This window comes from Lytechinus variegatus, chromosome 11 (genome assembly GCF_018143015.1).
Source record: "Lytechinus variegatus isolate NC3 chromosome 11, Lvar_3.0, whole genome shotgun sequence".
Classification (NCBI taxonomy): Eukaryota; Metazoa; Echinodermata; class Echinoidea; order Temnopleuroida; family Toxopneustidae; genus Lytechinus; species Lytechinus variegatus.
Genome location: NC_054750.1, coordinates 27111365 through 27128804, shown reverse-complemented (window position 1 = coordinate 27128804; position 17440 = coordinate 27111365). Strand labels below are relative to the sequence as shown.

The 17440-nt window shown below is 36.6% G+C and overlaps 1 protein-coding gene across 4 annotated transcripts in view; it reads left to right on the top strand.

Annotated features, from left to right (window-relative positions):
- LOC121424452 (nuclear factor 1 A-type-like) overlaps nt 1–8229 on the top strand; it is a 62155-nt gene extending 53926 nt beyond the window's left edge. The window contains exons 7-13 of one of the 4 annotated variants that reach the window (XM_041620143.1): nt 2311–2480; nt 3492–3690; nt 4564–4709; nt 5194–5362; nt 5764–5841; nt 6406–6453; nt 7686–8229. In XM_041620143.1, the coding sequence (XP_041476077.1) occupies nt 2311–2480; nt 3492–3690; nt 4564–4709; nt 5194–5362; nt 5764–5841; nt 6406–6453; nt 7686–7756 (881 nt within the window). In that variant the 3' untranslated portion in view covers nt 7757–8229. Of the gene's footprint in view, nt 1–2277; nt 2481–3491; nt 3691–4563; nt 4710–5193; nt 5363–5763; nt 6216–6405; nt 6454–7685 lie in introns of those variants that run through there. The other 3 variants (XM_041620142.1, XM_041620145.1, XM_041620144.1) reach the window with 3 other exon arrangements.
- The last annotated feature ends 9211 nt before the right edge of the window (nt 8230–17440 follow it).

Below are 17440 nucleotides of genomic sequence, written 5' to 3'. Positions count from 1 at the left end.
AATAAACACAATGAAATATGTAAATGATTAACAAGACAATAAATGATCTATCAACAAATTCAAGTTTGATATTTCTCGGACGCTGTGAAGTTTGAAATACTTTTGGCAAACTCCTTACAAAAGATCTGGTATTAATACACTAAATATGATAAAAATGATGGCAAAATATGAATATGTGCATCTAATTTGTAAAAATAGACAAAAAAATTTTAGTAAAAATAGACTATAAAACAGCAAACATGTAGTTGAAATAGGTTAGCATGTTTTGCAATTTAGATTCTTAACAACAAAAAAAAAACATTAGTATAAACACAGCCTGAATCACCCTAAAGAACGGATAAGCAATGAATCGACAGCTCAGCCATGTTATATGATACTATCCCTTAAGATTAGAGCAGGAACGTACCTAAGTAGAACCAATGCGAAACACGGTTCGTTAAGGCCTCGCTAAGCTTCCTCGATCGATCTTAATGCTGGGTGGAGGGATAAACGGGAGCTTGGCGGTTTGGAGAAACCAAGGAATACAGGAAGTGCAATGGATTATGGGATATGGGTGACAGACAAATGGGATTCTTAATGGGAAGTTATAGAGAGTGTAAAGAGAAGTTCAAGATCGGTGGAGATATTAAGAGGAGGGAGAAAAGTGGCAAATGACTTCGATGTGAACTTTCATAAATAATTTGATATTTTGTTCCCTTTGCTTTGTCGGATTGGTGTTAGATTATATTCAGTCATTTGCTGTATTTTTTTGAAAGACAATATGTTAAACAAAGCACCATGTTGTTATGCATGTTAAAGAAGGAGAAAAGAAGAATATGACTTCCTTGTGAACTTTCAAAATATATGTAATTTCACAGTTTATTCTCTTATCCTTTCTTGTTCAGGTTGTTAATTAAGTAATTTGTTTTTTTAAGGTGATAATATTAAACAAATTACCATAATCATTAATGACAGCATCAGATGTATCCTGATCAAAGGTTGCAGGCGTAGACTGGTATTATGATTTATCTCTTTTACGACGTCATGACTCATGTCGTATGATGTTATAATGATGTGATTATGTCATAAACCAGGATGAATGATATCAGAAGTTTATATCCGCATTAGTGTGGAAAGATTATTTTGTGCTATCTTTTTCTGATTTGCACTAACTTTGAATTAGATTGGTCTACATGTTTGGGGTTTTTTGCTATGCAACGAAAACGGCACTTGCTTTTGCAACATTTTTTGAAGCCTCATATTCCATCGACTTCACACTCGAAAATATCAATGAAATTTGTCACATCTTCGGTCAGATGCATAAAAAGTAGCTATTGCTGGCAAGCAATTGGTTCCAGCACAAGCAATAGCTAGCTAAGCAAAAGATCATGCATCAGAAAATGCTTATTTTGTATGCATAACCCGTTGCTAGTGCTTGAACCCTTTTCTTGCCTTCAGAAAGCAATTGCTAGTAGTTTGAACAATAGCGATGTTAGCTGGTGAGAACATGACTCACAGAAAAAGGCAGGACTTGAACGCAAACTTTTGTGGCAGTGCAAATATTCTTTCGTACATCTTTTCCTCAGACGTGGCCTTAAACTCACTTGCCCCGTATTTCTTTTGGCTCGCACTTATTAGTACAGGCTACTGTACACCTTGGGGTTCTCTCTCAGGTGCATAATCAAGATTAAAAAACACCAACGCCCTGATCAAGCAAACACTCGAGCTGCTCTGATGGAGCTTTAACAAACCCAAGCAAGTGCTTAAATGCCCAAGTGAAATGTTTGATTTATGCATGCACCTTTTAGCAATAGCTTAATCATCAAGAAAATGCTAGCAGTCAGTTAGCGATTGCTTGAACTTACTAGCAACTACCTTTTAAGCATCTGAGCTCATGTCTTATTGTGCATTTATGCAAAAGGTTGCTGTTTTTTAATTTTCATTCAAACACGGGTTGTGTGGTCCAGTGGTTAGAGCATTAGACTCATAATCGCAAGGTTTTGAGTTCAAATCCCAACTCTGCCCATTGTCTCCACTTTGATAAAAAGGCCCAAGAGTGAAATCTGTCGTCTATTATGTCAGCCACTATGACTGATTAACCTAGAAGTGAAATGTTTCCAAGGAAATTGTTTTATACCAGCTTGGCGCTTACCAGCAAAATGCTGTCCTGCTGAGATTCTACGGGAGTTACTTGAAATTCCTAATCAATGTATTTCTCCTTTCCTATTATGTGTACACTATCACTTGGTTCCTAGTTTTATGTTCTATTCTCTGCACCTATCAATCTTTTTTTAATAGTTGATCCTGTCTGTACTTCATATTTGCTTCCAGTTGGTCAACCAAACCTATCCTATGCCAATATGGCACCCTCGCCTGGTCCGCCTTCGTCAGGTTATTATCAGAACCAGCTAAGAGTTCATTCGGCAGCAAACCAAGAGAGTGCCCAGCTTTCAGACTATGTTCAGCTCGTCAGCCACCAGGATACGACCCAGAACCACCCGGTTAGTATCTTTACATTACGTCAAACCCTTGTTGCAGAGGCGACCTCACTAGCTCAGGGCTTAAGTGCTGTTGTATATCCCGATAACAAAATCTTTGTTGGAGGAACCAAGGTATTTCATTCCCAAGCGCTATCAACCCTTCGATCGACCTATAATCCATCTTATGTAACATTTCTCCTCGGCAGGCGCAAGCCCGAGGGTTAGACCATAAACAACAGCTGTGATATTATGTAAGAGCAACTCTGCCTGTAGTAGACCTTTCGGAATTAAATGATTGTATTTGATATTTAATCAAGTTTTCAAAGGCATATTGTATTTTGAAATCCAATGTTATTCTGTTTCTAACAAAGAAAATCAGCACTGAAATAAGGAAACTATTAAAGAGAAATAAATATGACTGCATGCGATGGCAAGCGAGTTTGCTTAAATCGGCGCGCTTTAGGATTTCCATGGTTCATAACACTGGTTTGACTTCTCCAATAGTGGTTTAGCCTCATGTGTAGGAAAGGAATACCCAGGAAAAATGAACTGGGTGGGCGCAGGACAAATTATCCCTTGAAATGCCCAACAGAGCTCTGGAAGTCTTTAAAAGAATCCTGGAATTGCCCAGAGGGTTGCAATGTAGATTGTAATACAATGTAACAAAGTTTGGCTCTTGGTCTCGTCAAGTAGCCCCGGAAATATTTTATACTGGGACAACCGCTTGGATGGAAACCAGAGACTAGCCAATCGTAGGGATTTTCTCTGTTCTAAGTTGGTCCAAGCTACCACTATTCTTAATTCTGATCACTAAGATTTTATTCGTTGGAATATTCGTATCAAATGTTATTACAATTTCTTTGAGATTCGGATCGCACTGGCTCGCGTAATGTGCGCTGGGCCTAATACAGTAAGCCAGTGTATCTATTCATGAGACTCAAAGACATAAAATAAAACGTGCAAACAAATCTTGAACCTTGAAATAATGTCTCAATTATTGATCACTTCTCTTCTCATCTCTTTGCCTATTAGGTCCATGTGAAGACTGGTGCTGCTGTAGGTAATGCTAATAGTCCAACTAAGATAGCCGGTTTCATCCCTACCGCCATGCTTCCACCACCGCCACCTCCACCAGTAGCAAGACCGGTTGCCTTGACGACATCCATCGGTCAGATGGGGACCCTGTCTGGCGTCAGCAATGGGGCCAGCTCAACTGCAAATGGAAATATGTGTAAGTTTGGGTCTTTTTCTCCTTTTTTGGGGGGGTGGTATTAATTGAATGTAGGTATGAGGTAAATTTGAGCTTAAGTGAAAATAAGGAAAATGATGATGCTTGAATTAAATAAAATATAAGAGAAACATGTCAGGACATTGGTCTCATTCAAATTGAATAACGTTTTACCTTGCTTTATGGGGATCTGCAATTGATCACTACATATTGGAAACTATTATGTATTTTACCTCTCCTGCAGTCATGGTGGGTGTTTCATAAAGCTGTTCGGAATTTAAGAGCGACTTTAAGAACGACTGGTGATCCTTGTGGTAAATGATATTCACCAATAAATGTTCATTAGTGATTATTTAGTGTGTATGAAATGTTCACCAGTCATTTTAAAGTCGTTTTAACTTACGAACAACTTTATGAAACACCCCAGGGGGATATGTTTACCTGGGTGAGAGCAGATGGGTGTTTCATAAAGCCGTTCGTAAGTTAAGAGCGACTTTAGGATCAACTGATGATCCTTTCTTACGGCGAATGGTATATTCATTAGCGATGGTTATGCGCATAAGATTGGATCGTCAGTCGTTCTTAAAGATGCTCTTAACTTACGAACAGCTTTCTGAAACCCTACCGGATGGAACTTGATGATTATAGTACCAAAACACCACACCAATATTCAATGTCTTCCTGATTGTCGCATTGATCACATCCATTGGAAATGATCAAAGAATTTCTCTCTGATTTTGCTGTATATTGAAGAAGGCATTTCCATTCAGTAATTATTTCTGAAGAACCCAGATAGCAAACACCAATAAAAATGTTCCAATATGACGTATGAAGAAAATAAAAAGTTGTAATTTCTGTTCTTTTTCCCTCCGACAGCCACAAGCACCACCCCCTTGAACCTGCCTTCAACGTCCATCTTGACCAGCTGTCCTACCACTCCACCAGTCAGTAGAAGCATCATGACCAGTCCATTCACTGTCCTGGGGCGGCCAGATAACTCCTTCGTCCACTCTCAACAACAGGTCAGTTCAGACTAAAGGTGTCTCTGCTTAAGTAAAGCCTCTTGGGACTACATAGGCAAGAAGTTGACATAGAATTTGTTATTGTTTCAATAGGGGTAGGGTAATTAATAGTTAAAGGGGAAACAAACATGTAGTCATTATAGGCTAGTCGTCTTTCTGTACATGTTGACATAATGCTGCTAATAACTACTTGCTTTTACAGTGCTTAATGCTTACTTTATCAAAAGTCTCTATATGCTCTACAGCAATACAGATTAATTGCCCTAACATAATCAGTGCAGCTGTCTTGCACACTTACAAGGAATAAATTCCTGATAGATCCCCATTTTCCTCACCTGGGTTTGCGATAAATTTCTTGCGGAAGGAAATTGACACCCAGAGTAGGATTTGAACCCACAACCCTCTGAAGAACAGAGTCAGAACCACTTCACCATGATGCTTTCATCATATAATTGGACCTTTTTCATTTCTTTTTTTCATCTAGATGTTGTCTTATCCAAACATAAGCCCTGTCAACATCTCTCCGACGTCTCTGTCGCTTCTGACATCGCCTGTAGCCACTCCCCGGAGTACGCCCAGATCCACCCCTATCCCGCGATGGAATGCTCCACTCATATCCATTGATGAAAGCTCGGACTATTCCTTGATGTCCAGTAAGTAGGGGGTTTCACTCCAAACTGAGGGACATACAGTACTTTTTTATTTTAATATGTGTAATAGCCTGATAGGGTATAATGCCCAACGATGGCAACAATGTTGCACATTTATTTTATTTCAGGATTTTAATTGGTTGGAAATTTTAAATTGATAATTTAATCAGTGTGGTAGGATATTGGTGAGGGGCAGAAATGTGTAGTCCTTCTTTTGAGACCATGAATCCAAAATCACTCCATACCAAATACAGATCCCAATTAGTCATATTATTACCATCATGAATACCAATTTGTGGGACTACATACATACATATCCTGTTCTGTAGGTGACTGTTTTGAAGTTTGCATTGTGTCAGTGTAGCATTGACCAAAGTTTATAATATATCTGCCTAACCCAATAGTTGCAGCTCAAGAAGCCTTCCTGCAGTTTGTAATGGAGGCTGATCTATCCACTAGAATGATATACTCAAAAGCACAAAGTGAGTCGGCCATTTTGTCTTTTTTTCAAATCCTGTCTGTGTTTGTGTGAGACCACTCGAAAGAATCACCCTTAGTCCCACCTAATGTCTGCCAATGATGCCCTCCTATTAGTGGTAGGTGGGTTCACTTCGTAGTGCACTAGTTAGCAGGGTACTGTTTTTGTGACTATGGAAAGGAAATACTCTTTGATGTTCTTTGATTTGTCAAGAGCAGATGGGTTCTTTTCATGGTGAAACGATGAAAAGTGGTTTTAAGGCCTCCCAAGTTATTTGTATTTCCTTAATTGTAGGGACAATGCTTTGAAAGCCATATGAGCATCAATTTGGTGGATTCTGAATTGGCTGTGTTAAGGCAAAATATGTATTTGTTATTATGTAAACCAAAGTGTTATTATCCTGTGATTAATAACATCTCTCTTTCTTGCTCTTTCATTTTCTCTCCCAACTCTGTCTCCCCTCCTCCCATCTCCCTCTCTCTGTCTGTTACTCTGCATCCCTTCTCTCTGTGTCTCTTTCTGTCTGTCTCACTCTCCCACTTTTTCTATGTCTCTCTCTCGCTATCAGGTATGATGCCAGGTGGTGTCTCAGAGGATAGCCTGCTGAATCAGGAAGGTGAGATTTGACAATTGACCTTTTCCAACCATACACCAAGAAGATATGACCGGTCACTCCCTCTGTGATGAAAATATCTTTCACAGAAGCTCTTTATTTCAAACAACAAAATGTTCAAATAAACATCACAATGAACCTCTGACTGCAAAATTGATGATGACAGCTTTTTTCCCTGAACAGTCGCTTCTGCCTTGCAATGACACATCTCTCATTTTCCCTTCCGAAAATCCCCACATCTTTTTGTAAAAGAGATCACAATTTCATGCAATATTTGTCACTGTAAATATTTACTAGGGCCCTTTGTAGTCTTGAATCTTCTCACAATCCATGGTCGATCAGTACTGAATTAGGAGAGATCTCCCTGTTCAGATTGGTGGATTGACTGTCTTGATAACGCTTCCCCCACCGTGACGAATAAGTGTACTGGTGACCACCATCATGGAAGGGGACCAGTGAACCCAGACAAGAAAAAAAAAGAAATATGACATGCCAATCACTTCCATAGTTTAATTTCATTGATGTAAAGTTTGAATTTTAATATCAACATTGTGAGAAAAAGAATACCAATCATTCTACACTTGAATAGAATTTACCAGCATGAATTGTGCTCTCTAATTTATTTTGAACACTGTTAAAATCCAATTTTATTTGGTAGCTTCTGCTGTTGAGGGGAGGGGGGGGGCCACTTCCATTCACGAGTGGATACCATGCGCGACCATGGGGTCTCGGAAAGCACCCTTTACACGTAATTTCCATATTCTGAAAATGCACCCCTTAACAAGTATTGGCGTGTGAAACCCTACCCTTAACAAGTATTGGAAACAAAACAATACTCTTGGCAAATATCCCATGTAATGAACCCCTAAACAAGTACAGGAATGTTGTTACGGATCTTTCGGTCGTTGGCTTTACCTTATTTGGTTTAGTACGACCCCACCTTCTACATCTCGCGCAAATCGGACTCTAAACACAAGTGTTGGGGCAAAACCTTTATAAAGCATATTAATTTTGTTTTATCATCACCGCAAATTCGACCCTAAACAAGTAATTTTCCTAGTTTTTTCATCATTTTTGTGTTTTTGACACCCCCCCCTCGGTTGAGGCCTAAATCCTTGGCTAGTTCACAAACACATAGTTAGAATAGTGACTGTGAATGATTAAAAAAACTGTTGTACTCTTCTCACCTGTAGCTCTTTTTAAACTAACTTGTTTGTGATTTTCCCTCATGACAGCGAGGTTTGTCCCGGTGATGAACTCTGAACCTATGGACACAGGTCAGAACAATGTGCCTTCGTCCAAGTGATGACCTTTGACCTGCGAATCACAAGGAATTTATGCCATTACCCATTGGATCTTGTGTGTGGATGGACCATATTGCCAAAGCCCACCGAAGACTGCCCTCTAGAGATAAGAATGTGTTCAATTTAAGGTAAAAAGGTCAAAGTTCAGCCGACCTGTCGGAAATCCAGTGCAGTGATGTGGAAAATATGTTTGCTTTGCGGAGATGTGGATGGGGAAAGTTACGATGTCGAGAGGAAAGCAATATGTGCAGCTGAAATGATGAACGTAAGATATATGCCAGGCAAGGTTTAGGATGTGTGATAAGCTGACAATGAAATGAGTGCAGGCCATCCACATAATACACACTTGATGAACATGATGATCATGATCATGTATCATGTGACACAATGATGTGCCTCCATAAACTGAACCTAGCAGCCAGTCTGTGTTGAATGCATGCTCAACCTGGCTTCAACGAATACCAAGAACTGAAGACGGCGACAAAAACGAGACTTTTTGTTTAATAATGAAGAAGAAAGCGGGTATTCTGTAAATAGTCTATGATAATAATTTGAGAAAAGTATTTAATTCCTTCAAATCTTTTTATTTGATCTTCTATTACTTGTATCTTATATTATAATTCATATTCTTTTTGTATTTAATTTTCTTTGTCGTGTACATGAGATATTGTATTCTAGAACTTGTGCAACGTGTGATTGTTGTAGCTGAAATTTTATTGCAAGAATCCACAGATTATTGTAGATTTTTGTGGTCGGGCAGGTCATTGTACATTAGCTCACTTGCGATGCAGATTAGGCCGTAATTTTTTGTCTGTTCATGGTCAAATCAAAACTCAAAGCTATTTTTTAATAATCCTCTTTTGATTGAAATTCTCTATCTTTAATATTCTATTTTACTTTCTCTCTCCATCTCCCTTTCTTTCTCTTTCTTACTTTTTTTAAATCTCTTTTTCTCTTACTATCTTTTAATTCTTGTGTTTCTGAATAGTTAGTATTTAATTAAAAAGAAATAATGCTGCAATTTGATATTAAGCCATGCATAAAGCCAGGGAAGGAGTATCCACTTTATTTGACTTATGGAAAACTTATTTGAATAATTCAATTATCTTCAGTAGTTTTGTTACAAGCTTCACATAGAATTTCAATACAGAGTCCGTATTTCAATACAGAATTTCAATACAGAGTCCGTAGACCATTTCACATATGGCCTGCTGTCAATAAGCAGTGTTTTGCAAGACAGATAATAACTGTATCACTATGTGACTTTTTTCTAGATTATGGTAAAATGTAAATAAATGTTTTTGATCAGCAATGAGCTATTCAAATTCCATTCCCTGGCTATAACTCTGCATGCTTGCCAATAAATTGCCTCTTATTGTAGCTCAACAGATTTTAAGATCACCATATTAAGCTCGTGATTCAATGTTCTGCAACTTTATTTCAAAGTTAATCAATATTTGAGCAAGTTTTCAATTCATAAACTGAATTCTATTTGCATTTTGATGGCAATAAGTACACTTTTTGATGGTAAAACTTCAAATCTGAAATTTGTCGGAGATTTTTTTTTCCTAAGTGATTCTTCTTTGTACAAGATGTCTTCCCTGTCAGTTTATAAAACTCTATTTTAGGTAAAATATTTCTACAATTTGATTGTTATATTTGTTGATGTGTACATGTGTGTGTTTTGTCAATTGCAGTATTGTCTCGTTTGAATTGGATTGTTGTTTAACTATATGATAAAATCAAATTTTTATATTGATTTATGATATACATGGACATGCTGTACATATATATATATTTTTTCTTCCTTTGTTTTTTTTTTCCAAGAGAGAAATATATTCAAGTGAAAGATATGTATTTTGATTTTCGTTGTACAGGACTAAGAGAGAGAGAACACTATATTTTTATGCATCTTTTTTTGTTATGGTTGTTGTTGTCTCAAGTGAATCAAAGTTTTGTAATTTGGATACCGGATGTGAAACTTTCTGAGATATGAAATGCCTAAACGTTGTCATGGTATCTCCATAATTGAATTCTCTTTTTGTGTGTATGCTTACGCAGATAAACGTGAGCATTATTTTCAAAGTGCTACTTGTTTGTATGTAATACCCAGCCTTATCTACGTAGTGAATATTACTCTCAGTTATATTGTATGTGTAAGCGATGTATTTTGTAAGGTTATATATTTGTATTGGTTACCATGTTATTACACTCATTCGTACTGTCAAGGATGCTTTAATTAACTCGTTACCTGAGAGAAGGATTTGCATGTGATTTTTGATATATAGCTCAGTACATCTATTTAAGACTTGTGTATAAAGAAAGCAGTTTTATACTGACCCTTGATTATAGCTGAGAGTAGTGGAAGGGTTGGTGTTTGTATTGAGTGGAAAAACTAACCGATGAATCGAAAGACGGGATAAGGGCCTCTGACCTTTCACCTTTGACCTTTTATCGTTTGACCCAGATAAATCAGTCTACTTGTCCGAGACGGAATACTTTATTAATATAGAGAAGTGTACGCAATCGCAATAGTTCTCAAAGATCTGTCATTATTTACAAGGGAAAAAAATAGATTGGTTTGCTTATTTCTACGAAGAAAGAAATTGCGTTTAGTTACATGATTTTATTGATAATGCATCTGGTAGTCAGACCGGTTCAGAAATATTGATAATGCATCTGGTAGTCAGACCGGTTCAGAAATGTACATATGACATAAAGAAAAATGCCAATGTAACAAATTTACATTTTTTAAAGCAGTGATAGTGATGGGGAAAATAAATTATGATATGAATATAGTGAAGACATATCAAATTATGTTTGGTAGAAGAAAAACACATTGCAAGAAAGAGGGGATTCGTAAATGGGAGGTATTGTGCTAAATATTAGATTTATTCGGAAGGCCCCTTGATTTATTGATTATTTCTTTTTGGAGCATAACAATAGTGTAAAAAAGCCAAGATGATACTCTACCAAGAATTTATGGGGAGGTCTTCTTTTTTTTCTTCATATTTAGAGGTGTTATGGCTTGGTGAATAATTCTCACTATGAACCAGAAGATCCAGGGTTCAAATCCGACCACAGCACTTGCTTCCTTTGGCAAGGCATTAATCTACCTTTGCCTCTCTCCTCCCAGGTGTAGTAAATGGATACCTGGTAGGAAGAAATTTCTTGAATGCTCGAGCGCCCTATCAGAGTAGCCATGCTTTAGCTGGGGTGATAAGATGACTGCTTAGAAACATTGTATAATTATTTTTTCTTCTGCTAATGATTAAATTATATTATTATTATTATTTGGAAAGGAAAGATGGTGGATGAATTGTTGGAAATGTCAACGTCTGACGTGGCTCTCTATCCCAAGAATAGAAACAAGGTGATCTATGTTATGTGAAGCAATTTCTTACAGAACTAGGATCGATAGAATGAATGGGTGGAAGTACATTCAGAAGGGATGCAGAGGCAACCTGGGGGCAGTTTCATAAAGCTGTTCGTAAGTTAAGAGTGACTTTAAGGACGACCGGTGATCCTTTCTTGTGGTAAGTGATATTCAGCATTAAATGCTCATTGGTGATTATTTAGCGCGTAAGAAAGGTTTACCAGTCGTACTTAAAGTCGCTCGTAACTTACAGTTTTGTGAAATGCCCCTTGTGTGCTACAACAGTGAAAATGACAACCATGACATATCCGTCTATTAGGCCTCGCATTACGCCCTCAGGACGGCAATTAAAATTTAGTCAAGAGTTCCATTGACATGCACTGTGGAGGCAATACACAGTGGTCAAGTAGTTATCTGTATTAAAGTGTTTATCAGAAATGAAGATATATTCCTAAATAATGGGTGAATGGCAAAACTCTAGATAAGTCTACCAGATTCGCTGATACTTGCTCTTCAAACTGATGTTGACTTCATCAGAATTGGGTCTGAAAATCTCACGTCGTTGTGTCGGTGCAGGAACGCCCTTAGCACCACACTTTCATGCATGGCATGCGCTCAGAAACACCCCTAGTAATGCGCATAAGGGCGTTTCTGGCGGTAGTGTGATGCTAGGGGCATTCCTTCACCGACGACAAAATTATCAAACAAAATGTAGAGAGTTGAAATAGTGAAACCAGAGTAACAAAGGAGACAGCCTGCAGGGAACTTCTCATTAAGAGTAAAATTGTACTTATTTAAATTGACAGAGGAAAAACATAAGGAGGGGCGGGGGGCTATGGGATGGAATGGACGTTGCATCATACAAGACCTTAGAGGCCCTTTGCATATTGCGCCAAATAATCACATCAGTCTTTTCTTAACATTTGCGTCAAACTATATCAGATGCCAGAAAATTCAACTCTGAATATGCCCAAGTTTCAAATGGCTGGCACAATCTGTTCACATATAGATAGATCTGTAAAGAAGCTAAAAGAAGGCGTTTACATATAGATTGATCTGTAATGTAGTTAGAGAAGGCATTCAGATAGCAATATGTGAAAGGGTCTCATCATTCTATCGATTGTAGTTACCTAGCTTGTTGACACCCCATGGTCCTTAGAAATACAATTAATTGTCTTGTATAATGAACATCGATATAGCACCAACATCTTTTAAATTTCTAACCTAAAATGAGAAATTTCCTTTTCTCCCAACATGCATCTCTTGCGTTTGTCCAAAGAGCAGGTAGTATTTGAGATAAAGTTTGATATTTTTTTTTTATTCTTGATATAATTTTTAAAGTTCATTTTGGACTTCAAAAACCCCAAGACTTGATGCATCCAGAAGTATAGTCAGTGGTCAAGAAGCAGTTTGTGTTTCCTACGGGGTGTTGCAAGAAAATATTTGCAAATATTCCATTGGGATTTTACAATTGATGGATCCATTTTAGCTGTAGCAAACCGAATTACACTTTTCCTTGTTCCAAGAAGCAGATAAGCAATAAATCGCAACTTTGTAATTGCATACGAGACGTGTGATTGATGTAGGGACTGAAAATAGACTTAATACAATCGATTGCATGTTTCTTGCGAAGCCCTATTAACCCTTGTTGGGCCACCTGGAAGTCAGATACTTTGATAGTGAACAGTGTGTAGCAAATCTGAGAAAGCAAAGAGCGGCAAATCATGAGAGTCTCATTGTAGATAGATCATGGATATTACACAGACTTGTCTTGAAATTGTTGTGTAGGGTGTTGTGCTTCTGAAATAGATTCTTTGCTTATGGTCTTCGTATGTTCTACATTCCTAGCTATTTCTACAACAACAATTCCTCTGCTGTGTTGTACAAAAATTTTGGTTTTACAAATTTATATAGGAGATTGGTATATTTGAGAGAGGATTTATTTTGAAGTATTGTATTTTGGGGCTGGGAGCAAGCTGTTACGATCTTTCATTTTCCCCGTCTTTGGTTCAAATTCTTACCTCAAAAACTTTTTATTTTTATAGGTAATTTGTTTTATTTTGCTCAAATTGTGTTTGGTCTTCCGAAGGAACATTGAGTGTCTCTGACATAGATGGCGCTTCGTCAGTACTACAGATTGTTGCAGTACATCGTCGTTCGTTTTATACAATCATTTTCGTGTTTGGCTGTAAGGTAGAGCTTTTTTTAAAATCTCATGTTCTTTCTTTTGTCCTTATTTGATCTTTAAAACTGGTTGAAAGCTTTAAGGGGTTGCCCCGGTTAAGGAAAGTACTTTAATGTGTGATAATGTATCTATAGTGCCCATCTGTGAGACCTCAATTGCGTTTTCTTCTTCTCCCGAGCTTTCTAAAATGTTGATTTTGGTTGGATTGCTAAAAGTAGATTGAATATTAGAACCTTGTGGCCCATTTTTATGCATTTTTTTTGCTGATAGTTGACATAAGCTCCAGAAATTTGATCAAGATGTGTCTATGAGAGTATGTTTACAATTGACAAGATTGGGTATAGATGTCGGTTTGACCGTTACAAAGCATTTTTGTCATTGTACAAACATTTACCCATTGAAGAATCAATCTTTACCACTTAACAGGCAAATAATTATTGAAAGATGAGTTTAAAGAAGTGTCATTTAGATGACCTTTGATGTTCTATTTCAGGAGCATTGAGATGAGTTGTCAAGTTGGGTTTTAAAAGAGTTTTATTTTATAAGAACGATTCTCAGATTTGGCTACACCGTAGACTAGTGATATAGTGATGTCCTCAACCCATGAGCCAATGTTAAAAGCTACTGAAATCATGCAACTTGATTAGCTGACAATATATTTTTCTTCGACTTGTAGAATTGATGGCAATTTTTGTCTGAATTTGGCCTTTCTAAAAATGAATAGATGATTTTCAAGACAGCTTTTTATCAGAGGATTTGATAGAAATTTAATGGGTTGAAAGCACGTCAATTATATACCAAAGGCATTTTTTCCTTATTAGGAATTAAATAAGAATCCGTTTAAAGTAAAGTTTAGGCTATGATAAATTTCTATAGTATTCAGAGTATCTGTGTGAGGTGTGATAAGGTTTTGAGGAACATGGAGTCTTTTTTATGGAACATTTGTAAGTATTTTGTATGTAAATAATACGTAATCGTTATCAGTTGTTTACTACATGTACATAAGAGATGCCGCAGAAGTTGTTTGTCAAGGATATATGATTTTTTTTTTAAAGGAGATTGTGCAGTGTATATGTTGCAAGTAAGATCTTTTCTTTGATAGAAGTTTTTATGTTTCGCCTTGTGTATTCACATGTATAGAAACATTCAAAATTGAGAAAGAAGTTTTTTTTTTTGTTCACTATCTTTATTGCAACTATGCATTGCAGGTGCGAGGGACCAAAGACTGTGCCGACTGATTTTGTTCATGTGGACGTCAAGTGTACTGTATAAGTTGTACTTCTGAGAATTATTTATTGAAAGAGAATTGTGCGTGAGCCTCTTAGGTCCCCGTTATAAGCGCCTGTTTCGTTGCTCTTTTTTTTTTTTAAGCTAGATCTTTATTTTATTCTGTGCATAAACGTTTTCTATTCTCCATTTTTGTCTTTTGAAGTGCAATTTAATGTAAGATAATACTTTTAAGAAGAAAAGTCAACTAGATACGCCCTGTGATGAATATTCTTGATTCTTTGGTATTGTAGCATTTTGTTTGTATCCCTTGCTCGTTATGTAAACAAGGCAATTTATGATATAGCCATTACTTTGATATAATCTCATATCAACGACCGTAAATGCACAAATTCAAACCAAGTATGCACTTTGAAAATGAATGCTTTGAGCCATGTCTCGATATGTAGCAGTATTATTTTGATGGCTTGAAATTACCCTAACTCTTACTGTGAAAATTAATACCCACAAACAAATAGATAATGGGCCCATTGGCTGTACACTGTTCAACTATAGAGGGCGTTTTCTCGTAAAGCATAGAGGGGTTACGAGTATAATGGGAGTGGTACCGTGTGTATTCACACTCTTGTCTTTTTTTTAGTCGGGTGTGTGTGTGTGGTCTGAAGGCAATTGAATGGCCTTTGACACGGTCACTTTGTACATTAAACAAATGGAGAGAACTATTTGAGGCACCATGAAATAATTGACCAATCGGAAACGGTTTCAGCTTGTCACAAAAGCCAAGGCCTGCCCTCTAGTATTGATCTTACTGTAGTGGTAATGGTGGGAAATGAAAGACAGAAGACAGTTTTCTCATTCTGTGTCATGTAATTCCATCTGTTAATGCTTGGGTTGTGCACCGTTGATAAATGAAAAACAGTTTTACAAATATTCTAAACAGTGTCTCTCATTGGAATTATCCGCTACTAGTATGTGACATTATACTATATATGAGTATAAACATTCATGACATATATCATGCTCATTACTCCACTGCATACGTTGTAAGTAATACCTGTACAGAGTTTCATTGGAATCTAACCTTTTTTATTATGTTCATATTGTCAATATTGATTTTCTTGTGATGAGTGAAATATTAATTGTCTTGCCATGTAGCCTAAAAATAGATAATTGTCCGTTTTATTTATTCCGTTTCCCAGTGAATTTTCCTGTCCCAAACTCTGGTCGACCTTCGTGAATACTGGAGGCAAAAGCTTGAAGAAATATAAGCAGAATTAGAAAATGGGCACCACTATAGATTACATAGAATCAACTGAAATATTGTATCTTGTATAGATGTAGAATAGGAATACGATTGAACGCAACCGATTTTCATGATTGAAACAATGTTGTTATGTAGGAATTCTATAAGGGAAATAGTTATAGAAACATACACCTCATTTTTATGGTTTAAACTGTGCCATTAGGGTATCAAGATTTTCCTCCAAGTTGAATTTCAAAACAATTTAAAAAACATGTTTTTGTTATTTCTTTTTCCTATGAGTTCATGTGGAGAGACATTCTGAAGCATAGGGAGTATTATTTTCAGGTTTGAATCCGAATATTATATGTTTGAATTGAAACCCCAATTTACTGATAATGAAAAAAAGCAAGAGATTCACTTGAAGGAATGAAAGGAAGTGGACGTGTTTGTAGATCATATTCGAGATGAGTCTCTTTCATACACCACTTGTTTGGATTGACTTGAATATCTTAATATCTTTTAACTGCTCTGAATGTTGCTCTGAAGTAAATCAACTCTGACAAAATGAAATGTAAGCACACATAGAAACTATAGATTAAACAAACTATCTTCTGAGGCATATTCTACTACACAGCAAGTATTCTGTTTGGCATGTATTTGACATTCATATTATGATGATTTTAAGCACCAAGAGAACGAAATGATGGCTAGCTGGGTTGAACATGTAACCAGATCGTTAGAGTAAGATGCCAATAAACAGGGCTCATTCACAGAATGAAATATACTTCATGCAACACATGCATGTTGAGATTGCTAGTCTTATGATGTCGGCCGTTTTCTCCTAAACATTTCAATTCCTGACATATACAATTGCAGGTTATTATTCATGTGAATAGGCAAGCAATTTTTTTTCGTATTAGACTCGGCTGTACCAGAATAGCTTGGCCTTTGCTATTCTAATAAAAAAAACTCTTTGTCCTAAAAGCAAATTTATGGTTGTGTAAGAAGATTAATAAAATAAGGGAATGTTTGCATAAAAAAAATCTGTCTGGATCATACTCTGAAAGCTCTGAATCAAAATAATGATGATCCTGTTTGGAACATGTATGTCAAACTGAAGCTTACGCCCGTACATCACCATTTCATGATCTATCCCTGTTAGCGTTCTTACCCCTCGGGACATTTAAACATATTTGATTGACAGAGGAGCCTTCAGAATAGAAACAACAAGCGAAGACTGATTATGATTGTTATTATGTTGCCATGACAATCAAATGTTTACATGGATTGTAATTGTTAATAATGCCACCTAAATACCAGATTTAAAAAAAAAACAAATAGCACATTTTGACCAACTCTTAAATTTATTAAAATTCCAAAATGGAATCATGGCATCGAGTAGTAGCTTGATGTTTGTTTTTCTTTATTTTTTTTTCTTGTCATACTTTTGGAGTCTTTTTGTAGGGCGTTTTTACAGATTTTTGTGTTTTTTATGTGCAATGAATAAGGAGATAGATTATATATTTTTTAAGGAGAGTCTTATTTCTGTATGAGGAAATAGTATTTGAATGAATTGTGTGGTATTGAATCTTGAAAAAAAGGAATGTTTGTAATATTGTTCATGACTTTTTTCTGTTTGTCAGAAATATTGAATA